A 27,142-nucleotide genomic window follows, 5' to 3' on the forward strand; every position below is an offset into this window, starting at 1 on the left:
TTTGGAGAATGGAGGATATGGTTGAAAGTTCCAAGCTTCTAATCATGGCCTGGGCTTTTAGGTGAGCGGCCCCATCCGGGAGCCCACCCACAGTCACCGCCCCAGAACAAAAGACATTCCTGTCACTCAGGGACTTAGGGCTTTGGGAGCCCTGTGCCAGCATCCAGAGATGTTTCTCTGTTACTTCACAAGATCCCCCCAAAATTTAGGAGGACCTCATCCTGAGATACTTACTTGATTACATCTGCAAAGACCCTGTCTTCACATTCACAATTACTGGGTTTAGGACAGGGAAGTGTCTTTTTGGGGGCCACTATTCAACCCGTTACACTAGTGGCAGGGTTCTTTCTCTTCTTTCTCTTCACACTAGTGGTGTTACTACTACTGCTGATGCTGCTCCTGTTTGTTATACCAGTGCTGTCATAATACTGTCTGATCCATTATCATCACTATTAGCCCACTATTAGTTTCAATCCCTGCTTTGTACCATCTGAGCTGCATGACCCTTAGAAGGTACTTGCTTCCTGAGCCTGTTTCCTTCTCTGTAGAATGGGGCTTATAACACCGTGGCCTCAGGCTTGTGAGAGTTAAAGACCGTGTGAGGGAGCGCCCAGCCTAGGGACTGGCACAGAGTAGCTGTGCTGTGCTGTGCTGGCTGCCGCTGTTGGAGTGTGGTGTGCAGTGTATCCAGAGGTGCCAAGTACAAGAGGGAGGCGAGAGCAGAGGGCTAGGGAGTGGGGGAGTATGAGTTTCCACAGAATGGTCTTGGAAAGTGCTGCTGAGCAGGTGTTAGTTTGCTCAGTGAGACCCTAAAGATGCTTAGCTGAGGCTGTCTCTCCCATGGTAACGTAATGACTCAAGGTCACAGAGTAACTTGCTAGGTGTTTGCCAAGTTATTATTTGGCCTCTTCACACATACTTAGTTGCGGGTGCTGTTGGATTTTCTTAAGTCAGGGCCTGCTAACATTCTCCCCTCCTTTTCTTGTTTTCGTTAGCTTCGCCTCAACAGCATCAAGAAGCTGTCCACAATCGCCTTGGCCCTCGGGGTGGACAGGACCCGTAGTGAGCTTCTGCCCTTTCTCACAGGTAACGAGATGCACTCATGGGGCCCAGGCGGGGTGTGGCGGAGCCTTCTGGGTGGGAGCCTCACTGTGGATGTAACAGGTCGCTTGCAAGTGTCTTCCCTGCACTAGGCACTGTGGGTTCTCAGGGGCTATGAGGAGATGTGCAATCCTTTGAGGGAATGATCTGGAATGGTAGGGGTAGGAATTGGGGACAGGGGTCTGGAGGCAGGTGTGAATTGCAGCTCCGATCATTAGAAGCTGGTGACCTAGACTAGTTACTTCACTCTCATATAGTTTTTATGTACAAATGGGGATGAACACATAATAATAACAATAACCACTAATATTACTGTATGCCTGCCCATACCAGGCACTGTACTCAACCCTTTCTTGTGAGGATTGAGTTAATTCAGCTAGAGTCCCCAGAACAGTGCTTGTGCTCAGTGTAATTCACCATCATTATCCAAGTTAACCCCACAGCAATTCCTAAGGTAGGTAAGACTGCCCCCAATTTTTGGATGAAGAAACTGAGGCATGAAGAGATGAAGTCAGTTGCCCAACGTCATACAGGAGGTGACTCGGAGGGCATATTACCTAGTCATGCTGCCTCCAGACTCTCAGCTTTGATGAATGGCTTGGGGACCTGACTGCCTGGGTTCCAATCCAAGCTCTACCTCTTTCTGGTTGTGTGTCGTCAGGTGAGGTATTTCAAATCTGCCTCTGATTCTTCATGTGTGAAGTGGGCATAATAGTATAATGTAGTCTGGTGTGTGTTGGCGCAGTGAATAGAGCGTCAACCTGGAACGCTGAGGATGCCAGTTTGAAACCCTGGGCTTGCCTGGTCAAGGCACATTTAACAAACAGTCAGTGAACTACTAAAGTGAAGCAACTGTGAAGTGATAGTTCCTCTTCCTCCCAACTCTTCTCTCCTGTCTCCATAAAATCAATAAATAAAATAAAAAAATTAAAAAAAGAATACTATAATGTGCCAGGAAGAGTAAATACAATGCCACGTAGAATGCTGTCCCGGTGCCCAGCCTGTGTGCATGCTGCTTACACGTTAGCGAGTACCCTGAGCGCTCTGGTGTTTGCAGTGTGGACGCAGCACTGAGGACGGTGTCTGACACCAACTGCTAGCAAGTCCTCTTCCTATTATTCATGTTACAACTTTATACTAATTAATACTGCAGCTAAAGCCACAAAGTCACACAGAGCTTTGTCCTTAATGAACTCCTTCTCATCCAGTCTTCTCTCTCAGACCTAGTGACAATCCCGGGGGAAAAAGGGGGACATGGCTTGTTGTCCCTTCCTCATTTTACACAGGGGAAAGTGAGGCGTAAAGGACAGGGACTTGCCCACAGTGACACAGCTCTGACTCAGAATCACAGGTGTGTCTGTTCCGGGTGCCACGTGAGAAGTCAGCATTGGCACACATGACACTGAGCACATGGCCCCTAACTAGGTGGCTTCACAGGTGAGCTGTTGGAGAGACTTGAGAGCCTTCAAATGCTGAGATAGTGATAACCTCTGAGACAGCAGGGGACGGGGGTGTGGTGCAGAAAAGCTAAAGTGGTTAAAAAGTTGTTTGGGTGATAAAAAGTTGGAAACCCGCCCTGGCCGGTTGGCTCAGCGGTAGAGCGTCGGCCTAGTGTGCGGAGGACCCGGGTTCGATTCCCGGCCAGGGCACACAGGAGAAGCACCCATTTGCTTCTCCACCCCTCCGATGCGCCTTCCTCTCTGTCTCTCTCTTCCCCTCCCGCAGCCAAGGCTCCATTGGAGCAAAAATGGCCCGGGTGCTGAGGATGGCTCTGTGGCCTCTGCCTCAGGTGCTAGAGTGGCTCTGGTCGCAACATGGCGACACCCAGGATGGGCAGAGCATCGCCCCCTGGTGGGCAGAGCGGCGCCCCTGGTGGGCGTGCCGGGTGGATCCTGGTCGGGCGCATGCGGGAGTCTGTCTGACTGTCTCTCCCTGTTTCCAGCTTCAGAAAAATGCAAAAGTGCAAAAAAAAAAAAAAATTGGAAACCCAGTGGTGCCACCAACCTCTACTCTGTGAGGCAAAATTGGCCACACCACCTGCCTTCCTCCATGTCCTTACCTGTGAGAGTCCGACCCAACTCCCAGGGCGCTCGGGAGGATTAAATGCTTCCCACATAGCCTGGTCCTAATGGGCTGGCAGAATTACAGCGAGGGGGCAGTGGACCAAAGAAGGCCCGAGACAGGACGTGGACTGAGGAGACAGCAACTATGAGCAGAGTCCCCACAGGTGACCTGAGTCTCAGTCAGGGCTAGACAGCTGGCTTCTGTCCCACGCTGATGGGCTCCAGTGCCTCCTCTGTACTGTGGGAATAGCCATGTAATACAAACTGGGGCCATTGTGAAGATTCAGGGAGTTTAATGGGTGTGTCATCTTTATTATATTGTAGAGTCACTTGTAAATTAATAATCTAGATGAGAGGGACTCTCGGAACCATAAACTTGAAGAGGAGCCAGTAATACAAAAGAAAAGTTTCTTTGGGCTGCTGTAATCCCAAGTGACAGATTTTCTTTACTTTGGGCTTCAAGAAATTGCAAAATGTTCAAAATGGTAACTTTCAGAAAAGCTGATACTGTTTTGGACAGAACAAGCTGAAAGTCTTCTCTGAGCTTCCAAGGCATTATGAGGAAAACTAGTTACAAAATGTCCAGTGTTAAAGAGACCAGTGTTGGTCATGTTTGGCCGTAATTTCTGAGGCGTGGGTAGGCTCCAAGGTGAGTCAGGTCACCTGTGTGTCTCTTACTGGGCTGCAAAGTAGCCTGCAACTTAAAGACTGAGACTCAGGTAAACACTAATGGAAAGTATGCTCAGAAATCCTAGGTCTGCCGTGAACATACACGATGGTTTTGTTGCAAAGACCTCAGAATGTAGGTTCCCTGAGACGGAGGAGAGGAGCTTGGTACTTGCCTTTAGGCATTTACATTTCAAGTTCAGAAAAGAGGAGTAGTCCCACAAGAGGGGGGCAACGATGGTGACACCATAAGAAGGTTGTGGTGAGGAGGTGACCCTGAGCTCAAACCTACTACTCCCACTCCATTGTTCAGAGAATAGTCATGTGACCATGCCAGCTACAAGGGAACCTGGGAAATGTAGTCTGGCTGGATTGTCATAGGCCTGGCTTAAACTCAAGGTTTTTATGCTAGGCTAGCATAGACGCTAAGATTGTTAGCATCTTCTGCCATGGAGGTCAGTAGTTCCCACCCTTCAGGGAAGACAGGATGGAGTTGAAGAGGAAAGGCCTTTGGGTTCAACATCAGGACAGAGCGTTCTCTCCTTATACAGTTATTTGGTATTTTAGCAAACCCGGACTGGGCTCCCACTGCTCTGGTCGCTGGCAGGCACTGGGGCACAGGAGGGAGCCAGCCCTGGACTCCTATAACAGGGACTCTGGTGAAAATAGCAGGAGGGTGAGAGCCCAGAGAAAGGACCCACCCTGGTCTGGTCAGGAACTCTTGCAAGAAGCAATAGCTGAACTGAGTCTTGAAGGATGGAGAAGAATATCTCGGGCCTAAGGGAGAGAAGTTCCTGGCAAAGAATACTGCTGAGGTTGGAAGCTGGACCAGATCAAAAAGCTCTGTTCAGTGGCTCCGCACTCACTCACGTGGGCCGTCTGACTCTCACTGAGAGACGGAGACAATGAGCACCATTTTACATGTGCAGAAACGGGCGTAGAGAGGTGGTCTCGCTCACCCTGTGGCCCACTCCTAGTCGGGCAGAAGTGGGACGTGAGCGCCCAGACATCTGACTCATGCCCATGCCTCTATCTCTGTGCCAGCTCTGGTGGAGGCAGGGGCTGTATGAACCCACAGTTTGAGGAAGCAGAGCAAGGCTGCATCTCCCAGCTAGGGTTACTGTGGGGCTGGGGTCAGACTTCAGGTGGTACTGGAGCAGAGTCTGTCTTGGTCCCACAGACACCATCTACGATGAGGACGAGGTCCTGCTGGCCCTGGCGGAGCAGCTGGGAACTTTCACCACCCTGGTGGGAGGCCCCGAGTACGTGCACTGCCTGCTGGTGAGTCTGGAAGGAGGGGACGTGCCCTTGCCTTCTCCCTGAGGGTCAGGGAGCGGGGAATGTTGGAGGGTCTGGGGTCACATACTCAGAACAGGTGGGCCTTGGGCATTCACTTAATCCAACACAGGGCTTTGCGTTAGGAGTTAGGCTGGCTTCTCCCACTCGTTTACTGTGTGACTTATAAAAACTACTTAGCTTCTCTGTGCTATCCTTTGCTCATCTGTAAATGGAAGTCATTAACACCAATCTTTATAATCGACTTTAGAAGCCCTTAGCACAGTACTTGGCACATATTAAATGCTAACGGGTATTACTGTCATTGCCATATGTTATGTGGTCGTGTCCTCTTGGGATTGGAAGGGCTCCCTTTCTACAGATGAACCACCAATACGCTGAGAGGCTGAGCACCTTGTCCAAGGTCACACATCTAGTAAGGGACAGAGCTGGGATTCCAGGTGTGTCCATTTGACTGTCCCCCAGACTCCACCCCACTGCCTCCCTGTCTGGCATTGTGCTTGTGACAGGGACACAGCAATTGGGCAGGTACTGACAGGAACGGCTGCTTGGGAAAGGGGAAGGGAGGATTCCCATTGTCCTCAGGGAAGGGCTGCAGTCCTGTGATCTAAGAGGAAAGCACCCCTGAGGTGGTCCAGGCCCTCGGTTTTCTCTGCTCCTCAGACCACTAGGCCATCGTGTCCCCAGTAATTCTATATTTCACGGTTTCTAAAAACACAGTTTATATATACTTGGGCCTCTGTACTTGTTCCCGTCAGCAGCCTCTCTTCCTTTTAGTGGTGTGTAAAATACATGCTTGTAATCATCAGATCTTGAATTTCAGCAAATGTGGTCATTTGTTTTCTCCCAAGTCTAAGGAAATTTGATCATTGCCATTCAGTGCTGGTATCTGAGCTTGCATCTGTGTGTATGTGTTTAATTTGTGTGGGCACGCAGGAAGTTGTGTGTGAGATTGCACACGTTCCAAGTGTCTGAGGCACAAGTAACCCATTCCATCTGACCCTGGGAGACGTGCTTCAGTCCACAGGTGGCATACTGAGACACAGGCGAGTTCAAGTGAATTGCCCAAGCTGTAAAGAGGAGGAGTCAGGATTTGAACTCAGGCCACTGCCTCTTAACCACTCTGTCTCCTCTGTCCTTTCCTCAGAGGGCTCCTGATTGCTTTCTAACTGCTCAGAGCTGGGAGGAAGGGACACTGGGGCCCTCAGAACCCAGAGGAGGCTCCGAACCCAGTTTAGAAGGGACGGGGAGCTGTCAGGAAAGGCTTTCGGGAGGAGGAGACCGTGAACCTGGATTCCAACAAGTTATAAGAAATGGAGAATGATTATTGTGCAATTTGTTTATTCCACACCCGTGAGGAGGGACTGTGGGCCCTGGGAACGCAGAGGGTGTGGGAACCGGCCCGGCCCTGCCCTGATCCCTGCATTGGTGAAGTGGAATGCACTTCACTGGGCTCTGCAGCTGCAGCACCAGGATTGTTCCTGTATTAATAACTCCTGGCCTTTCTGGAATGGTGGAGCCCTCTGAGAGTCTGGACCTCTCCTCAGGAGATAACAGAAGATTTTAGGAGTTGCATGTCCCCCTCCCCCCCACTGGTTCTCAGATCAGGAGCCTCGCCCTCTATTGTCCATAGATAGGCCCGTGACAGTGGGTCTTCATTGTGCCAGAGCATTGCTTGTCTTTTCCTGAATGTGCGCCTTCCTGGGCCCGGCCCTGGAGTCTGATTCTTTAGCCCTGTGCTGGGGGCCGCCTCTTGGGTGACCCTGCTGGGGACAGTCTGGGAACCTGTCCCTACAGTGACCCACTACCACTCAGCCCCGGTCCTCAGGCCACTGCTCTAACGACAGATGACTAAGTTCCACTTCCGGTCCCTTAGTGAGCAGTGAGCACTGGCTGCCTCCTGTGCACCTGTCCCAGCAGCAGCCCAGTGACCTCCCGTCTCCCCGCAGCCCTGGGAGCCAGCCCTGCTCCCGAAACCCTGGCAGAGACAGCAGGACCTGCGTGCAGGCGTCACCAGTGTCCCGAGCCAGCCCAGCATCACCTTTTCCTTTTCCTCCTGAATGCCAGCCTTTATGCAAATGAGATTAAAAAAAATTTTTTTTATTTGTTTTCCCGTATTTTACTGTGGTAGAATGTTCATAAATTTTGACCATTTTAATTGTTTTAAGTGTAGTATTGTATACATTCACTTTCGGATCTACAAACCTGCTTACTCTAGTCTAATGCCTCATTTATAGGAATCATGCAATTTATTGTCTTCTGTGACTGCTGCTTTCATTTACATATGTCTTCAGGGTCCATCATGTTGTAACACGTATTAAGTGAATTTTTTTATACTTAAACCCTGTCCTTTCTGGCTACTTTTGGAAACCAGGTTTGCTCTTCCAGCTGTGTTCTCGTTGTGATGGTTGGTGTGCCAGGAAGTGGCTGTCCTCCCTAGGCTACATGCCACAGTCTCGCCTCTCTCTGTCATCCCCATCTGTCACCTTTGCTTGATGCTCCATTCTGTTACCTTCCTACGCCCTGGTCGCATTTTCCTTTGTGATTCTTTCTGCCTTCTTGTACCTGTCAGGCCACACTGGACTTCAGACTACAGACCTCTGCACCTTTATTTGAACAGATTAAGATAGGCTGAGTCTTCCTTCACTGGGTCAGTGATTACCAAGTTCCTGCCCTGTGTCGGGAGCTCTGCTGGGCTCTGGGCATGTAGAGGTGAGCCAATCGGGCATTGCGCCAGGCCTCCTCCTACCAACCGAGTGAGCCCCAGGGTCCCCCACCAACATCAGTGCCTGAGAGTCGCTGGTCAGAAACCACAGCTGTATATATCAGCCCTTGTAGGCCTGAAGCCAAGTGGCCTGATTCAGAGCCGGGCTATAGCTCTGACTAGCCTGCGTGTGTCTTGGGTCCCTCTTTTTTACCTGATTTATAAGAGTCAGTGCGTGAGAACCAGTGTCCCTGGGGCTGGGTGGCACCGTGGCCTGCCTAGATCACATGGTAAATAGGCATTTCAGTGAACATCCTGAGGATTACTTCACTTTGTGAAGTTAGTGACAGTTGTGGCCTCCTCCTCAGAAAGTGACGTATGTGATTTTGAGGTTCATGGACCCATCCCACTGAAGCCCCTTCAGGAGGTTGGTTGTGGTCCTTCAGGGATGGCACGCTGCATGAAGGCTGGGACGAGTGACACGAAGGTTCCTTGGAGGAAATGAACATGGAAAGGTTTGGGGTGGCGAGGAGGGAGCTGTCCCCTGATTCTGTGCTCTGTGCTGTAGCCGCCCCTGGAGTCGCTGGCCACAGTGGAGGAGACGGTGGTTCGGGACAAGGCCGTGGAGTCCTTGCGGGCCATCTCTCACGAGCACTCGCCGTCTGACCTGGAGGCCCACTTTGTGCCGCTGGTGAAGCGGCTGGCAGGCGGCGACTGGTTCACCTCACGCACTTCGGCCTGCGGCCTCTTCTCCGTCTGCTATCCCCGCGTGTCTAGCGCCGTCAAGGCGGAACTTCGACAGTGAGTCCCAGCCAGGGCTTCTGGGAAGCTCAGCCTCCCCTTCCGCCTGGTCCACTTCTCTCAATCCCAGCCCCTGTAGGCCTCCCCGGGTCCCAAACACCCCTGATCTCTCCTGACCCCCTACCCCCTTTCCCACCCTCAGGGAGGCTGTGTCACCAAGGACCTGCTCTCCACTCCAAGTGCTGCCTCTTGACCATTTAGGAAATGGAACTATGACAGTTCTTTCCTCCCTTTGGTTCTTGTGAGAATTTAAAAGAATTACTGCATAAAGAACAGTCTAGCATGTCACAGGTGCTGTGTGATGCTGTCTGAGGCCTGTCCCCATTCCAGAACCTTTGGTAGATGCACCATCTCTCTAGGTTTGGCCTTCTCTGCTCTCCTGCCCCTGGGCCTGATACAGGGACTTCTTTGCAAGACTTGCCTTCCAGAAGAATGAATGAAAATTGTTTTATTTGGATGAAAGTTTCCTATTAATATGTGTTTTTTCTTCTCTGGATTTCGTCCACCCACCAACCCCCACATACTTGAGCAGCAAGCCCAGGCCATGAGCCCTGACTCACCCAGAGTGCTGTTGGACAGCTGGCCACAGGTCCCTGGGGAACTGTGTTTGGCTCCCTGCATCTCCAGCAGGGGAAGTCACTGCTGAAGAAAAACCTTTGGCCCCAGACTAGCATCTCAGCTACACAGTTTTATGTGGTCATTATAACGCAGGCAGCATCTGCCATTGTCTCCAGACTTATGTGCTGACAGGCTGCTATATGCTCAGACCGTGAACCCGTTTAAACCTCCCAGTGACCCTGGGGAGTAGGTACTGTCACTGTTAGGTTATTACACAGGTCAAGGAAGACTCAGGAGTGAGATCCCTTGCCCAAGGTTACCAGGCAAACCCAGGACCTGCGTGACTTCAGTCTGCTTGCTCCCCTCTGCCACATTGCCTGCTGCATTGGGGTTCCAGGGACTCCTCCTGAGCCCCATTCTGACCCTCAGGTATTTCCGAAATCTATGCTCCGATGACACCCCCATGGTGCGGCGGGCCGCAGCCTCCAAGCTGGGGGAGTTCGCCAAGGTGCTGGAGCTGGACAACGTCAAGAGTGAGATCATCCCCATGTTCTCCAACCTGGCCTCCGACGAGCAGGTGGGTCCCGCTCCTGCCCTCCCCGGGGGGCCCTCCACAGCAGAGGGAAGTTCAAGGCTGACGGGGTCCCATGCTCTCCCCAGGACTCGGTGCGGCTGCTAGCGGTGGAGGCATGCGTGAACATTGCCCAGCTCCTGCCCCAGGAGGACCTGGAGGCCCTGGTGATGCCCACCCTGCGCCAGGCCGCTGAGGACAAGTCTTGGCGTGTCCGATACATGGTAGCTGACAAGTTCACAGAGGTGAGTGAGGGACTGTTGACAGTGTCTCGCACATGGGTAAACGGAGGCTCTCAGAGATGAAGGGGTGGGTTTGAGTTCATCACAGTAAATCTGGAGGTGTGTGAGCAGTGCTCTCTGCTCACTCTCCTGGACCTAGCCTAACATGCCAGCCTGCTTGGTTGGTAGCGGCAGCTCAAAGCACTGTGTTGAGAAGGGTTCTGGGTTCTGGTTCTGTGGGAGAGAGCGCCACAGGACCCGAGACGGCTGGCACGTGTGCGTTCCTGACTTCAGTAAACTTGCTCTCTTTGGACAAGAGACGTGGCGTAGTCTGTGAGTTGGCCAAAACTGCTGTCACAGTCCCCACACTAGCTCTGCTCCGTTTCCTCACAGTTCCGAGGCTGCACAGCTGCAGTCAGGTGTCTGCTGGCTGGTTTTCCTGGCATTCTTTAGTTGGCCTGCAGACGGCTGTCTTCTCCCACTGTCCTCACAGGGCTGTCCTCTCGTCTGTGTCCTAAGGACTTAGCCATTTTGGATTAGGGCCCACACTGACGACTCAATGCACTTGAATTAACTCTTTAAAGACCCTATTTTCAAATACAGTCTCATTCTGAGGTACTGGTGGTGTAACATAGAAATCTTGGGGAGGGGAGCACAGGTTAGCACACTGCCCAAAAGTGACATCATCAGACAGCCAGAACAGGGACAAGAGCCCGCATCTCTGACTCCTGGAACAGTGCTCTTTCCACAGGACTCAGGTTTGCTTTGATCCCACCAGCAAGTTTGTCAAGAACCAGCTCTTTGCTGGACACTGGGGATGCCATGAATTCAGCAAATGCCCCTCTGTCTGGGAGCAGGCAGGCTGAAGAGGGGGGGTGTCCAGTGAGATAAACTTCAGAATCCAGTGTTGCAGGGGCCAGCGCCTACACACATGTGGGCTGGACACACTGAGGAGCGGCGGAGGTGTGCCAGTGGTTCTAGAATGAGAGTGGATGAGAGCTGGGACGGGAACCGACCTAGCAGCAGGGCAGCACATGCAAAGTACCTGTGGAGTCAAGAGCAAGCGCAGATGGAAACCTTCAGGCCTGGCTGTTGGGGCACCCTTCACGAGGAAGCTGGAGGGACAGGCAGGGCCTGAGCAGAGGCCTCGGGGCCAGTCTGCCCTGTGGCTGCTTGTCCCTCGGTGTTTACTGGAAGGACTTGAGGCTAAAGATGACATTTCCCAGGGAGGGAGGGAAGGAAGGAGGAAGAAGTGCTTGGCACACAGTAGATACTCAGTAACTGTTATGTGACTACAAGGTGACATTTGCCCAAGGTGGTATTAGAGCCTTTTAGGTCTTGACTGGTTTGTTCCTGTCTTAGCCGCAAACCACCCTGCTTCCTACCAGGCCTTCCGGAGGCAGCTGTGCAGTTGGACCCGGTGCCAGGGAACAGGCAGGGCCCACCCAGCATGCCTTCTTTCCTTCAAATTACAGGAGTGCTTCTAATAACCAACCTTAAAAAAAAATAACAGCCTGGCCTGTGGTGGCGCAGAAGATAAATCATCAACCTGGAACGCTGAGGTTGCCAGTTCAAAATCCTGGGCTTGCCTGGTCAAGGCACATATGGGAGTTGATGCTTCCTGCTCCTCCCCTTTTCTCTCTCTCTCCCTCTCTCTCTTTCTCCCCTCTCTAAAATGAATAAAGTCTTAAAAAAGAACAGAAAGAAAGAAATAGAAGTATATAAATCAAACAGTGAGGCTGCTAGCTATATCATCAGAATGTTTTTGGATCAGGAAATAGAAAACCCAACTCCACTAAGCCTGCACAGTGTGGAGGCCTCTTGTTATTTTTCATGTAGCCACCACCACCGTGTAGTAGGCACCCTGTAGTCTTCATTTTGCTTTTGAGGAAACGAGATCAGAGATGTATAGTGACTTATTCAAGTTCATGCAGTTGATAAGTGAGAGGACAAATTTGAGCCAGGCCCTGGTAGGTTAGCCTATTAGGTTAGAGCATCATCCCGATATGCCAGGGTGGTAGGTTCAATCTCCAGTCAGGGCACGTACAAAAAGCAACCAACGAAGGAATAAATAAGTGGAACAACAAGTTGGTGTTTCTCTTGCTCTATCTCTCTCCCTTTCTCTCTGTAAAATAAAAATTTAAAAAGCCTGACCTGTGGTGGCACAGTGGATAAAACATCCACCTGGAATGCTGAGGTCTCTGGTTTGAAACCCCGGGCTTGTCTGATCAAGGCACTTAAGAGAAGAAGCAACTGCTTCTTGCTTCCCCTCTCCGTTCTCTCTCTATCTCTCCTCTCTCTAAAATTAATAAGTAATAATTAAAAAAAAAGTTTAAGCCAGGCAGTTGGACATCAGAACCACGCTCGTGACCAGTGTTGTGCCCAGCCCCACTCCCCCCACAGTGAGGAAACCGCAGCTCGGAGGCTCAGCCACCGGACTGGGGTCTCCTCGTGGCACGGGCGTTAGATCTTGGCAGTGATTCTAAGCCATCCTCTTGTCCCTCATTCTGGGGCCTTTAACTTTCATTCTGGTCTTATTTGCCCAGAGTACTTCAAGCCCGCTAACTTCTGCCCACCTTCCCTTCCTGCAGCTCCAGAAAGCTGTGGGGCCTGAGATCACCAAGACAGATCTGGTCCCAGCCTTCCAGAACCTGATGAAGGACTGTGAGGCCGAGGTGAGGGCCGCAGCCTCCCACAAGGTCAAAGGTTGGTGCTGGCGACCAGAACAGAGCAAGTGGGTGGGCGCCTGAGGTGCTAGAGGTGAAACCAGGACGTTGGGTCTCACCTCCTCTGCCCTCCCCCGTCCACAGAATTCTGTGAAAATCTCTCAGCTGACTGTCAGGAGAATGTGATCATGACTCAGATCTTGCCCTGCATCAAGGTAACGGGGACTTAGTGGGAGGAGGAAAACAGACCAAAGCCTGTTGAAAAGAAGGGGCGGAGACTGGGCTTTGGGGACAGCTGGATGCAAACCAAGTTCCCGGCCTTCCAGGACTAGGAGCCTTGGAGTTGAAGTAGTTAGGGACCCTGAGGGGAGGCCAAACCTGAGGCTGGGCCCAGCTTTAAGGTGGGAGTGCTTCCCCTCAGAGGTTACCTAGTCCTCTCATCCAGAAAGCTTTGGGATCAGATGGGGGCTACTGTGACCAGGGTCATTGATGTGAAAGTGGTGGGACACACAAGGAACTCTGTTTTTTTGTTGTTGTTTTGTTTTTTGTATTTTTCTGAAGTGAGAAGCAGGGTGAGGGAGGTAGAGAGACAGACTCCTGCATGCGCCCAACCGGGATCCACCGGCAAGCCCACTAGGGGGCGATGCTCGGGCTCTGGGGCGTTGCTCTGCTGTGGCTGGAGCTACTCTAGCACCTGAGGCAGAGGCCATGGAGCCATCCTCAGCGCCCAGGCCAACTTTGCTCCCATGGAGCCTTGGCTGTGGGAGGGGAAGAGAGTATAGATAGAGAGAAAGGAGAGGGGGAGCGGTGGAAAAGCAGGTGGGTGCTTCTGTGTATCCTGGCCGGGCATCAAACCTGGGACTTCCACACGCTGGGCCGATGCTCTACTTCTGAGCCAACTGGCCAGGGCCACACAGGGAACTCTGATTGCCTCTGTAGCCTAAGCCTTTCTCTGCTCCGTGAGTGGCATGCAAAAGCCGGCCATAGCTCAGACTTCATAGGAGTTGGAGTGTCCTTGGCCACTAACGCTATGGCTGCCCCTTTTTTCTCCTTGCCAGGAGCTAGTGTCAGATGCCAACCAACACGTCAAATCGGCCCTGGCCTCGGTCATCATGGGCCTGTCCCCCATCCTGGGCAAAGACAACACCATTGAGCACCTTCTCCCCCTCTTCCTGGCTCAGCTGAAGGACGAGGTGAGGACATCAGGCAGGCTTCAAACTCTTTGAGTTTGCAGAGGTGACTGGTAGGTAGCTGTTTGCCCAGATTGGCCAAGGATCTCCTGGAGTCGCAACAGGCACCCCGGATTGCTCATGGCTGGATGTGGACCCGGTGTACTTAGTCACTCATTTGTTTATTAGGCAGCCGTCTTGCATGCCCTCACTCTGTGCTATTCCTTTTCCTGGGCACTGAGGGGACCAAAAAAAGAACAAGATGGTTTTGATTCCCAGAGACCTTCAGAGATTGACAGAGGAGAGAGACAGATGGGCAATCCCATGATTCCATGATCGTACACTTGTTGTGATGTGTTCATGTTTACTACTGGATAGGCTGAGACACTTATAGAGACCCCAAAATACAGTGACCAAAATAAGATAGAGAACTATTTCTCTCAAGGAGTCCTTTGGTGGGTGGGTTTATGCGAGGTTTAACCCTGCTGACTTCCATGCCCTCTGAGTTGCAGTGGGCTGCTCTGAGTCTGACCACCTCCCAGCCAGCATGAAGGGAGGAGGCACGGGACAGCAGCAGGCCTGGCTCCCCAAGAGCAAGGCCTGGAAGAGGGCACCCATCGGCCTGCTCGCGCCCCATGCACCCCATTGCCCACACCGGTCCCTGAGCAACCCTGGCCGCCTCGCTGGCCTGGCGTACAGACGACGAGAGTGTGCTGGGCGATGGCTGGGAGAGATCATGGGTTCCAGCCAGAGAAGGGATGTGGCCTGGAGTCTGGTCAGTGAAGGAGCGGAACAGATGGACCCTGAGGCTATTGTCGGAGAAAGATAGAAGTGTGGCAGCCAGGGACAGGCAGGGCCACTAGCTTCCTCGTGTCTTCTGCCACTGGGGTCATGTGGTCAGAGCTTAAATCTCTCACCAGTGATGTTGACAGCACAGAGTGCAGCCACCACAGGAGCTCACTTCAGCCTGGAATGGAGTCACTGGCAACTTTAGTTATTGTGTCCCCACCCCTTCAGAGTTCAAGCTGATCCTGCCTGGCCCCAGACCCCCACCATAAATCACATTGTCAGTATAGTCTGTCTGGCCTGGCCCAGGGCGCCTGGCTAAACAAAGGCGCCCTATCCTGGCAGGATATTCCACGGGTGTAGAGATCCTCTCCCAGGAGCCAGACAAGGGGCAGTGTTTGGGAATGTGCCCTGTTCACCCAGCCTGCTGTGTATCCCTTCACTGCACTGCACACTTGCTGACTTGCTTCACTGATTCACTTCTTAACTTGATTCAAGTTAGAAAGGATTAGCCAATGGTGTCTGCCATCCAGGAACATGTGCTCATCCAGAACAGTGATCTGGTAGGGCTCCTGTTTTAATTAACAAGAATTAATTGGCCTGATCAGGTGGTGGTACATTGGATAGAGTGTCGTCCTGGGATGCTGAGGACCCAAGTTAAAACCTGAGGTTGCCAGCTTGAGCGTGGGGTCGCTGGCTTGAGTGTGGGATCGTAGACATGACCCCATGGTCGCTGGCTTGAGCAAGGGGTTGCTGGCTTGAGCAAGGGGTCACTGGCTCAGCTAGAGCACCCTGGTCAAGGCACGTATGAGGAATCAATGAACAACTAAGGTGCTGTAAATATGAGTTGATGCTTCTCATTTCTGTCTCTTCCTGTCTGTGTCTGTTTATCTTCTGTCTCTTACTAAAAAAGAAAAAAAGGATTAATTGTGTTTATGTGCCTTTTCTTATAAGTTGCTTCACATACTTCATGAAAGGTAAATGGGGTAGATATAGATACATATTTTATATATATAATATATATATTATATGTATGCACACACACATATTGTTAATCAGTGCTCATAATATTAGTAGTCAACAGGCAATTTAAAAATTATTTATTTCATTGTTCATTCTTTTAGCGGAAATGTATTGAGCACCTGCTATGAACCAGAGACTACTGGTACTGGAGACAGGATGAATGACATGTGCTCCTCACAGAGTTCAAAGACTAGCAGAGAGAATAAAAGTAATAGAAACGGGCATGATAACCTCCCACGGGTCAAGCCCTTTGGGATGAGTCCTATGGCGGACACCTGAGTAGTCTCACCCTCCCTTTGAGGCCAGATGGATGTTTCCATGTCACAGATTGGTATCCAGGAAGGTTAAATCCTGTACCAAAGGGCTCCCGGCCTGCAAACAGCAGAGTGGGGTTTTACATGTGTTTTTCCCAGGGTTCCATATTTCTGCACTGTGATTCTCGCAAGTTCTTCACAGTGGCTGAACTTTCCTTGTACTGCTAAGCTGCCTCACCTTAGTCCATGTTGCTTGCTTTCATGTGCTTCTAGTGTGTCCCCAGGGCAGGGAGCTGGGCCTGAGCAGCCTTAGGCCCTTGGTGAGGTCTATTAGATCAGTGCAGTTGAGCTCTGTCCACTCTACGTTGGCTGCCCTGTTCAGTGCGTTCTCTCAGACCCCTCGCACCCTCCCCCAGTGCCCTGAGGTGCGGCTGAACATCATCTCCAACCTGGACTGCGTGAATGAGGTGATCGGCATCCGCCAGCTCTCCCAGTCCCTGCTCCCCGCCATTGTGGAGCTAGCGGAGGATGCCAAGTGGCGCGTGCGGCTGGCCATCATCGAGTACATGCCCCTGCTAGCTGGACAGCTGGTGAGTGAGGACACCGGGGCTGGGCATGTGCCTTGGGGTGGGAGTGGCCCGGGGCCAGTGACGAGGCAGTGTGACTAGCTGCAAGGACCGCCACTGAGTGGGAGCCAGAGACACAGGAAATAGGGCCCTAAGAGAGGCTTCGACTAGGAAGAGACGGGAGAGGAGCTGCTCAGATGATGCTGAGCAGTGTCTTTCAGTCTGTCCGGGCATGGGGGTGGTCTCCTTGGAGGATTGCTGGACACTGCCTAGTCTTCCTCTGTCCTTTACCTCCTTTTTTCCTGCAGGGCGTGGAGTTTTTTGATGAGAAACTCAACTCCTTGTGCATGGCCTGGCTTGTGGATCATGGTGAGGACCCCCATAGGGCTGGAGAGGAGATGGGGCCCCAGGATGGTGGGTGACAGGTGGCTAGGGCCAGCGGGGGAGTGGGGACACTGGAGTCCCTCTCCCAGGCGTCACGTGCTCATCAAATCTGGACCGGTTCCCTTCCTTTTTAGAAGCCTGGAGAGAAGTGTAGGAAAGGAGGTGGCACATGACAGATCACCCAGGGGCTGCCTGGTTTTAGTGGAGAGTCCGAGGGCCACCAAGCAGACAGCCCTGGGTTTGAATCTTACTTCCTGGCTATTGCAGCTTAAGCAAGTCATCTACCTTACTCCTCTGAAACGTGAGGCTTCTCATCCCAGTGGTTTGTTGTTTTTTTTGGGGGGGGGGTTTGTATGCGTGTGACAGAGAGAGGGGCAGAGAGAGGAATAGATAGGGGCAGACAGGAAGGACAACGATGAGAAGCATCAGTTCTTTCTTGTGGCACCTTAGTTGTTCATTGATTACTTTCTCATATTTGCCTTGACTGGGAAGGGGGGGCTACAACAGACCAAGTGAACCCTTGCTCAAGCCAGTGACCTTGGACTCAAGCTGGTGAGCCTTGCTCAAGCTGGTGACCTCGGGGTTTCGAACCTGGGTCCTCTGCATCCCAGTCCAACGCTTTATCCACTACGCCACCGCCTGGTCAGGCCCATCCTAGTATTTGAGAGCCAAGCCATCATGAGCATTGGTCATTTTCACCAGGACTGGTAAAAACCAGTCTGAATCAGGCAGCATTCCAAGCACTGAGTACTAAATCATTTGCCTGTGGCATCACTCCCTGAAGCCTGTTCGTTGGCCCATCTGTAAAATGAGGCCAGTATGGAACCTGCGTCTTGGGGCTGCTGAGAGGAGACCACGTGGAAGGAAAGCCCACATTTATCCCACAGTGAGCCCTCCAGAGCTGTTGGCTCACCTGCAGCTGAAGGCCTGCAGGCATGCAGGAAGGGATAGTGGGCGTGGCTGGTACTCCTCCACATCTGTCCTTCAGCACCTGAAGCCCTGCCCTCCCCCCTTTCCGTCCTGCAGTCTATGCCATCCGGGAGGCCGCCACCAGCAACCTGAAGAAGCTAGTGGAGAAGTTTGGGAAGGAGTGGGCCCATGCCACTATCATCCCCAAGGTCTTGGCCATGTCTGGGGATCCCAACTACCTGCACCGCATGACCACACTCTTCTGCATCAATGTGAGCCCCCCACCTACCCACCGGCCTGTCTCCCTCTCCTGGAATTAGGCGTATGTGGGAGAGGGAGCGGGGACGGTCCTTGAGGGAGACACCAGGCTTGAGAGTGGGGAGGAGGGGGATCTAAGGTCACAGGGATAAGTCCCTGGGGACTTGGAACCCCCCTCTCCCCCAATCAGAGTCACAGGGCCTCTGGTGTTAGGAACCTGGCTGGTGGGAAAGCCAGGACCAGGGAGACTTGACCTTTCTGAGCACAAGTGTGCAGATATATTTATTTATGATAGCATGAGGCAGTGAGCAGGCTCTAGAGTCAGAGCTAGTTTTTAATTCTAGCTCTGTGATGTGTTGGCTGTGGACCTTGGGACAGGGACCTGATGGCTGAGTGCTTGGGTTGTCCCCCTGGAAAGGATTTGTGCTGCAGTCACAGTGCCGCTTTCATTAGGTCATGACGTAATCGGGTTGTACAGGCAATGGGCAGCTGCTTCTTTCTAATCATTTCAATAAACCATACAAACACCTAGCTTGGGATGAAAGAGTAACATTTAAAAACAATTAGACCTAAGTGCTCTGGTAATTTTCTGCCCACACCTCACCTTGGCGACGACTGAACTAAGACCGGGATCCTGGGGGTTCGAAATCAAGAGTCCCTGTACTGCACAGCTTTACCCTCAGGCCTGGGGGTCCCTGAGGAAGGGGAAGAGGGAGTGAGCCATGAACATGGGCCAACCACGTGTCTGCCACTCACCTCCAGGTGCTGTCTGAGGTCTGTGGGCAAGACATCACCACCAAGCACATGCTGCCTACTGTTCTGCGTATGGCTGGGGACCCTGTTGCCAACGTCCGCTTTAACGTGGCCAAGTCTCTGCAGAAGATAGGACCCATTCTGGACAACAGGTGAGGCCAGGACCAACTCTTACACACTGGCAGGGCAAGTTATGGTCATTTTCATTTTTGACCTTTGAAGCCAGAGGCTAGAGTTTGAGATCCAGCACTGTTCTTCACTTTCTGTGTGACTGGCTGGTGTCTTCTTCCCAGGTCTTACTTTCCTCAGATACAGAATGAGAATTCACATAGCCTACGTCACATAGCAGTAGCGGGTGAGGTGGCAGTTCTGTATACTAGCGACAAATCATTGTAGAGTAGAATTAACAGATACAAATATCATTTACAATTATATATGTAAAGTGTAATCTATTTTGCATACCTAATACATACATAACCATATATTACATATATAATATACTTGACATTATACGTATGTAAAATGTCTAATATAATTATGTACAATTTGTAGTTGCACCAAAACCATTAACTACCCAGGAATAAAGTTAATGAGAGATGTGTAACACTTCTAGTGAAAACTATAAAACCATTGCTTTGAAAACTGAAAGACCAATATATTATTTCTAGATAGGATTGTTCCTCAAATTCATATATAGGTTCGGTATAATCTCAGTCAATGTCAGCAGCTTTTTTAATGAAAAATTGATAGGTTGGTTCTGGAATGGACTTGGAAATGCAAAGATCTGAAAAGCCAAGGCAGTCCTAAAGAAGAACAGAGTTGGAAGGCTTATACTTCCAGGTACCCAATCTTACTGGTTGACGCTGCTGTCATTAAAAAGTGAGTTGTTGGCACAATATTCAAATAGCCAGTGATACAGGATGAAGGGCTCAGGAACAGCCACGTGGATATAGCTTGTGCCCCTGCAGTGCAGGGTGGAATGAGGTATTTTCCCTATATGGCTGCATCAGTTTGATTTGTACGAGGGAAAAAAACCTCCCATCTCAGGGCATAAAAAAATTAGATAACAGACCAGAATCAGAAAGATTGAAAAATGAAGATCCTAGAAGAAAGCATTGGAAACCATCCTCAAGACTTAAGGTAGGCACAGGTTTGTTAAGCAGCTCACCAGAGGAAAAGTTGACCTTCAGTAAAATAAACTTTTTTTTTTAAATTATTTATTTATTTATTCTTTTTTTTTTTTTTTTCTTTTCATTTTTTCATTTTTTTTTTCTGAAGCTGGAAACGGGGAGAGACAGTCAGACAGACTCCCGCATGCGCCCAACCGGGATCCACCCGGCACGCCCACCAGGGGCGACGCTCTGCCCACCAGGGGGCGATGCTCTGCCCATCCTGGGTGTCGCCATATTGCGACCAGAGCCACTCTAGCGCCTGAGGCAGAGGCCACAGAGCCATCCCCAGCGCCCGGGCCATCTCTGCTCCAATGGAGCCTTGGCTGCGGGAGGGGAAGAGAGAGACAGAGAGGAAAGCGCGGCGGAGGGGTGGAGAAGCAAATGGGCGCTTCTCCTGTGTGCCCTGGCCGGGAATCGAACCCGGGTCCTCCGCACGCTAGGCCGATGCTCTACCGCTGAGCCAACCGGCCAGGGCTATTTATTCATTTTAGAGAGGAGAGGGAGAGACAAAGAGAGAGAGAGAGAGAGAGAGGAGAGGGGAGGAGCTGGAAGCATCAACTCCCATATGTGCCTTGACCAGGCAAGCCCAGGGTTTTGAACCAGCGACCTCAGCATTTCCAGGTCGACGCTTTATCCACTGCGCCACCATAGGTCAGGCTAAAATAAACTTTATCAGCAGAACATTGTGAGAACAAGAGAGCAAGAAGCCACTGACCAGGAGGAGGTGTTTGTGATACATGTGTCTGACAGGACACCTTATCCAGAATACTGTCCTGCAAGTCAATATGAGAAAGAAAACCCAAGAAAGAGGTGGGCAAAAAAAAAAAGACCTGAGCAGGAGCTTAGAAAAGAGATCTCCAAATAGCCAGTGAGCGTGTGACCTGATGCTCAATATCTCTAACCATCGGGAAAATGCAAATGGAGACACCCCCAGAATGGCTAGACTTTGAAAAGCCGGTCATTTGGTGTTGGTAAGTGGGCTGGAATTCTCCTGCACTGCAGGTAGGGCTGTAGATGGTACAATCTAACAAAAGTATGTTTGTGGTGGTTTTACTCATATTGTCCTGGAAATGGAAACAACCCAAGAGCCTATCACCAGTGCAGGGGGTAAATTGTGGTTCACTCATACAAAGAGGACTGTTCAGCAATGAAAAGACACCCGCTATACTCAACCACGTAGCTGATGGTCTCAACTCATGCCATTACGTTGTGTGAAAATCCCACAAGAAAAGTATACTGCCCTGTCTGGTTGGCTCAGTGGTAGAGCATCAGCTAGGCTTGTGGAAGTCCCAGGTTTGATTCCCAAGCAGGGCACACAGGAGAAGCACCCATCTGCTTCTCCACCCTTCCCCCTTCTCCTTTCTATCTCTCTCTTCCCCTCCCGCAGCCAAGGTTCCATTGGAGCAAAGTTGGCCCTGGTGCTGAGGATGGCTCCATGGCCTCCACCTCAGGTGCTAGAATGGCTCTGGTTGCATCGGAGCAATGCCCCAGATGGGCAGAGCATCAGCCCCTGATGGACATGCCGGGTGGATTGCGGTTGGGCACATGCGGGAGTCTGTCTCTCACTTCAGAAAAATACAAAAAACCAACAACAACAACAAAAAATGTATACTGTGATTCCATTTATATCAAGTTCAAAAATAGATAAAACATCTAGATGACAGACATGAAAGGGGACACATAATGCCTGCCCCTCTGATGTCTCTCTCTGCATCGGTTCCAGGATACAGCGTCACAACCTTAGTGTGTCTCTGAATTCCACCTTCATTTCCCAAAACAGTGGACTGTCAATGCAGACAGATTTCCCTGGGCCTCCGAACCAGGAACTCCTGTAGGGACTTCCCTTTCAGCAATTGCCCCTCTGTTCCTTATCATCAGTTGGCTCTGTCTCCCTTCTCGCCCAAGCTCCTCATGAGCAAGCATCGAGGATGTTAGATTTACCTCTCTGTTCACATCCCACCCTTAGCAGGCCTCAATAAACAGTTAAATGAATGAAAGACATCCATCTGCTTACCCTCAGAGACTTGTGGGTTCTGTGATTCTCTGGCCCACTTGCTGAGACTGTCCGACCTCTCTGTGCCTGTTCTGGGCCCGAGTCCTCTTACTTTCCGTGCGTGCCTTTGTCTGCACCTCTCACCTGGGCCTTTGCTTGCCGCGTGCCATCCCTGCCTGCCTCACCCTTTCCCTTGTCTTCCTCTTTTCCTTGCAGCACGCTGCAGAGTGAAGTCAAGCCCATCTTAGAGAAACTGACCCAGGACCAGGACGTGGACGTCAAGTACTTTGCCCAGGAGGCTCTGACCGGTGAGGCTTGGAGAACTCGGCCCCAGTGGGAGGGTTGCGTGCAAGGCAGGGCCTGGGCCTGGGAGCCCGGCTCCTGGCAGGGGAGATGCAGGAGCAGTCGTGGGCAGGGGTTTACTGTGGTTCTGACTCCCGCCTGTTCCTGTTCCCCCCAGTTCTGTCTCTCGCCTGATGCTGGAAGAGGAGCCAACACCGGCCTCTGGTGTCCACCTCTCCCCCCAAGTTCCCTTCTCTGGGAGATAGTGGGGGACCTCTGACTCTCACTCCCTGTGCATGGTCTGACCCCAGGTCCCTACCCCAGCACGGTTCCTCCTCTCCCCAGTCTGGGAATCCAACTTCTTACTGTCCACCTCCCAAGGAGCTGGGGGAACACAAGATGGGACAGGACAGGGACCCTGGGAGGAAGGGGCGGCCACTCCCACCCACAGGGGAGAGAGGTGAGCCTCCCTGGTCATTGGTTCCTGCTGCTGTAATGGGGACCCCCCTGCCCCACCTTTTCCACCTCCCTGCCTTCCTCCTCCTTCGGTTTTATTTGTGTCAACTGTGCCATTTTTATTTTATTCCTTGTTTTTCCCTTTTCACAGAGAAATAAAGGTCTAGAAACAGCTGGTCCTCTGGACTTAGTCACTAGCATGAAGGAAGGTTTCCATGTGAGGGCCATGGTCTCTGCCCTTCTGTCTGGGGAAGCCCTGATTACTGGGGGTAGGCTTTCTGTGGGAAGTGCAGCTGGCCTGTGGAATAGGGGGCCCGTGAGGTGTCGCAGCCGGCAGGGTTTTGGGACTGGCTCAGTCTTGTAGACATTGACTGAGTATATGGTGGTTAAGACCAAGTGCCTTGGAACCAGACTGCCTGGGTCCAAATCCCAGTTCTCTCAGTTAGTAGCTGTGTGACCATGCAGAGGTAACCAGTCTCTGAACTTAGTTTGTGCTCTGTAGGATGGGGATTACTAGAATGTAGAGCGCAGGGCTGGCTGTGAAGACAGAATGCATTAATGCATGTCTGGTGGGCCACAGCCTGGCTCTGAGCAGTGGTCCAGGCATTCTTTTTTTTATTATTATTTTTCTGAAGTGAGAAGTGGGGAGGACAGAGACTCCTGCATGCGCCCGACCAGCATCCACCCAGCATGCCCACTGGGGGCGATGCTTTACTCTTCTGGGGCATTGCTCTGTTGCAACCGGAGCCATTCTAGCACCTGAGGCGGAGGCCATGGAGCCATCCTCAGCTCCCAGGCCAACTTTGCTTCTGTGGAGCCTTGGCTGCAGGAGAGGAAGAGAGAGATAGGAGAAAGGAGAGGGGAAAGGGTGGAGAAGCAGATGGGCACTTCTCCTGTGTGCCCTGCCTGGGAATTGAACCCAGGACTTCCATATGTCGGGCCAATGTTCTACTCCTGAGCTAGCTGGCCAGGGTCTTGGGGCGTCCTGTAATGGTGTCTGCACATTGGGCTGTGTGCGTACTGCCTCGAGGCAGGTCTCCCATCACCGCTTAGTCTGCCTTTCCCTTCTCGCTCCCCACACCCCCCATCCTCCCACTTCTTTACCAATAGACTTGACTCCCTGGATTTCAGGCCTTTTCCCAGGTTTCTTGAATTTTGGTTTGGCACGGTAACTAAATTCTGGCTAATAATATGTGAACAGAAGTGGCATATGCAGCTTGTAAGGGAAGTGTTCCTGAGAGGAGATGTGTTCCCCTCCTTGCCTCCTTCCTGTGCCCTGGAATACAAACCCAATGGCCAGAGTGGGAGCTGCCATCTTGGCCCAGGGACTGATCTTAGGAGTGTAGGCCCAGTAAGGCAGCAGAACAAGACGGGAAAAATAAAGATCCTTCTGTGATGACTCACAAATCAGTATCAGTGACCTGGGCATGTTAAACTGTTTGAGTGACTGTTCGTTTGGGATTTCATCACTTACAGGTCACCTGAATTCTAACTGATGCAGGGGCCAAAGAGTCCTGGAGAGAGAAGCAAGAGACTTAGTGGATGACGTGCGAGTAAGGTTTCACAGACGACGTGATACTTGAGTGAAATTTGGCTCAGCAGGGTGGAGTGGCATTCAGTATATTGGGTGGCAAGGTGATTTCACCAGCTCAGTCCTTACATTACTAAGTCTTACCGTTTGTTAGATTTGGCCCATTTGGACCCTAGAGGGTTGAGAGTAAAGGAAACCCTGCTCCTCCCATTATTAGCTTGTGTTATGTTATTTTCATAGGGCAAGGCCTATGGTTTAAACTCATTGTGACCACCCCCGGACCCATGACACAAATGTACCTGTCCTAGGATATAAATATTTAAAGGACTTGAGTGAGTGAAGAATTCATGAGGTGGGAAAGTTGAGGGGTATTATGATTACTTTCAGCATGATGTTGAATGTTCTAGCTTAATAAGCAACAGGCAACCGACCAGTAATAGTTGAAGGGACATTGAAATGAGTGATCCGTGGTTTTCAGTTATGTTTTCCTGCATAGCAACACATCCCCAAAGCTTAGAGACTTAAAACAATAAAGATATTATTTCTCATAACTCTGTAGTCCGGGCTTGGCTCAGTCAAAAGGTCCTTGTGCTCCTTGTGGTGTCTCCTGGGGCCGACATGTTTGAGATGTCTTTTTCATTCCCATGGCTGACACCTGAGCTGGGAGGCCTGGGACAGCACCTTTCCCCATGGAGCCTGTCCAGGTTGGCCGGTCCTCTTGATCTGACAACATGCATCTCAAAAGCAGTTTCCAAGAGAACGAGTTGACAAATGCTTTTCACACCTATGCTTGCACCACCAGCCGAAACCAGCCACAAGTCAACCAGTGTGACAAGGGCCAGCCAGGATGTGAAAGCCTGCAGGCACATATGATGGCTGCCAGTGTGACAGTGCCCCACACGGTGCGGCGACAACTTAGAGTTCAGCTGAGCTCCACTACTGATGTGCTGGGGTCAGCAGCATGAGGAGATGAGGCTGATAAGCATTTTGCAGCAAGCTGAAGGTTTGAGTGATCCTGCAAGGCAGCAGTAGCCACGGGGTGTTTTGGCAAAAGAGTGACAGCTTCGTGAGGACAAGAGGCCTCTGAGGATTGTGATCTAAGTGAGAGGAGTTGGAGCAGGTACTGTGGAGTAGGCAGAAATGGTGGGTAAAAAGGGGAACAGAAGAAGATCCCCAAGGAGACAGACTGGGACTTGGTGACTCCTGGATGGGGGAGTCAAGGGCAGGATGCAGTCACCTTGGCAACCAGGATGCAAGTCTGCCCAGCCTCAGCACTTCTCCCTGGAAAACATCCTGGGTTCCTGTAAACCCACATGCTTCAACATCCCTGACCCTTTGGTTGTAATGAGAACCTCTTCCTGCAAAGCTTCCCCTCCTCACTCTAGGGCACCAAGAGTTCAGTACGGAGAGCGGGCTAGGGGAGAAGTGGCATGGTACAGGTGAGCTTGGAGAAGAATGTAGGGGCCAGAGCCTCCAAATATCAGGGTGAAGGGCTTAAACTTGACCCTGAGGGACAGGGTCCAGGAAGGCATGCGAAGATCCTTCTGGGATCAGACAAGGCCCGGAGAACAGGGGTGGCAGGCGTGATGGTCCTAGAGGGTAGGACAAGGCCTCAGCTGGGGCTGTGGCCAAGCAAAGAGGACAGAGATTCAAGTGGTAGATGTAATACTACTGTTTTTCAAACCAACGAAGTAACAGAAGGAGTGGCCCTCCTGTCTTCACATCTAATCAAAACATCTGAAGTCTCAGCACGTGCCTTGTTCTCGGCTCCCCTGACTGGAGGAAGGCCCCACTCCAAGCACTCTTCTTTAGTCCCCTGGTGCAGCTGAATTTTAGAGCTAGGGGAACAGGCCCACCGTTTTGGGTGTGATGTGGGCTCATACAGACTGGCCAGTTTAGAACCCCACAAATCCAGAAGAAAAAATACTTTGGTAGCTTAAGATCCTCCAGGGCCCAGCCAAGGGGGGAAGCTAGCCCCACAAACTAGAGGAAGAAAAGCAGGGCGTGGCTGGCTTCTGGCACCGTAGGAAATGTGGGACCTGATCTCTTAGCCATGATGTACTTTGTAGAAATCCCTGTAGATTTTTTCATGAGTTACTGGGGACAAAACACAGTCTGACCTCAGCTGCTATACTGACAAATCCTGACTTAGACTGCTGTTGAATTTTATTCTCTTACAGGGAATAGAAACCACAGCAGAAATATTTATGTTAAGAATATATTGAGCCTGACCAGGCGGTGGCTTGGTGAATAGAGCGTTGGACTGGACTGGGATGCGGAGGACCCAGGTTTGAGACCCCGAGGTTACCAGCTTGAGTGCGGGTTCATCTGGTTTGAACAAAGCTCACCAGATAGGACCCAAGGTCGCTGGCTAACTACAGGGTTACTCGGTCTTCTGAAGGCCCATGGTCAAGGCACATATGAGAAAGCAGTCAATGAACAACTAAGGTGTCGCAACGAAAAACTGATGATTGATGCTTCTCATCTCTCCCTTTCTGTCTGTCCCTATCTGTCCCTCTCTCTGTCTCTGTCACAGACACACACACATGCAAAAAGAATATATTGAATTTGCAACCAAAGTAATATCCACAGAGAAAATCCCGGGCCCTGATGGTTTCACTAAATTCTATCAAAGCATTTAAAGAATACTAATTTTTCACAAGCTCTTTTAAGTAGAAAGGGACAGTATACTTCCCTACTCATTCTGAGGCCAGCATTACCCAGATGCTTAGACCAGGCAAAGACACCAAATGAAAGAAGTCTACAGACCATTGTCTCTTTGAACACATCGCCACCAAGGGGAATTTATCTGCAGCAAGTCTGTAGAGACCAAGTAGATTAGTGGCTGGGAAGCCACAGGTCAATGGTAAGTGACTGCTTAATGGGTATGCGTTTCTTTTTGGGGTTATGGAATGTCCTGGAATTGATGATTTTTTTTGTTTTGGGGGTTTTTTTTGGT

General features: G+C 51.2%; 1 protein-coding gene and 1 non-coding gene across 3 annotated transcripts in view; both read left to right on the top strand.

Annotated features, from left to right (window-relative positions):
- Window positions 1-24,734, top strand: part of PPP2R1A (protein phosphatase 2 scaffold subunit Aalpha) — a 32,428-nt gene extending 7,694 nt beyond the window's left edge. Inside the window, exons 2-15 of one of the 2 annotated variants that reach the window (XM_066271227.1) lie at window positions 996-1,086; window positions 5,011-5,111; window positions 8,399-8,631; window positions 9,619-9,766; window positions 9,850-10,005; window positions 12,573-12,687; window positions 12,792-12,862; window positions 13,706-13,840; window positions 16,296-16,469; window positions 16,754-16,814; window positions 17,856-18,010; window positions 18,759-18,901; window positions 22,131-22,222; window positions 24,129-24,734. In XM_066271227.1, coding sequence (XP_066127324.1) covers window positions 996-1,086; window positions 5,011-5,111; window positions 8,399-8,631; window positions 9,619-9,766; window positions 9,850-10,005; window positions 12,573-12,687; window positions 12,792-12,862; window positions 13,706-13,840; window positions 16,296-16,469; window positions 16,754-16,814; window positions 17,856-18,010; window positions 18,759-18,901; window positions 22,131-22,222; window positions 24,129-24,148 — 1,695 coding nt within the window. In that variant the 3' untranslated portion in view covers window positions 24,149-24,734. Of the gene's footprint in view, window positions 1-995; window positions 1,087-5,010; window positions 5,112-8,398; window positions 8,632-9,618; window positions 9,767-9,849; window positions 10,006-12,572; window positions 12,688-12,791; window positions 12,863-13,705; window positions 13,841-16,295; window positions 16,470-16,753; window positions 16,815-17,855; window positions 18,011-18,758; window positions 18,902-22,130; window positions 22,223-22,374; window positions 22,825-24,128 lie in introns of those variants that run through there. The other variant, XM_066271228.1, reaches the window with a different exon arrangement.
- TRNAT-AGU (transfer RNA threonine (anticodon AGU)) lies at window positions 2,675-2,750 on the top strand. Its single transcript has one exon. It is a non-coding gene; the product is annotated as a tRNA-Thr (tRNA).
- Window positions 24,735-27,142: the final 2,408 nt, after the last annotated feature.

The sequence above is a fragment of the Saccopteryx bilineata genome, chromosome 3, assembly GCF_036850765.1.
Source record: "Saccopteryx bilineata isolate mSacBil1 chromosome 3, mSacBil1_pri_phased_curated, whole genome shotgun sequence".
NCBI classification, from domain to species: Eukaryota; Metazoa; Chordata; class Mammalia; order Chiroptera; family Emballonuridae; genus Saccopteryx; species Saccopteryx bilineata.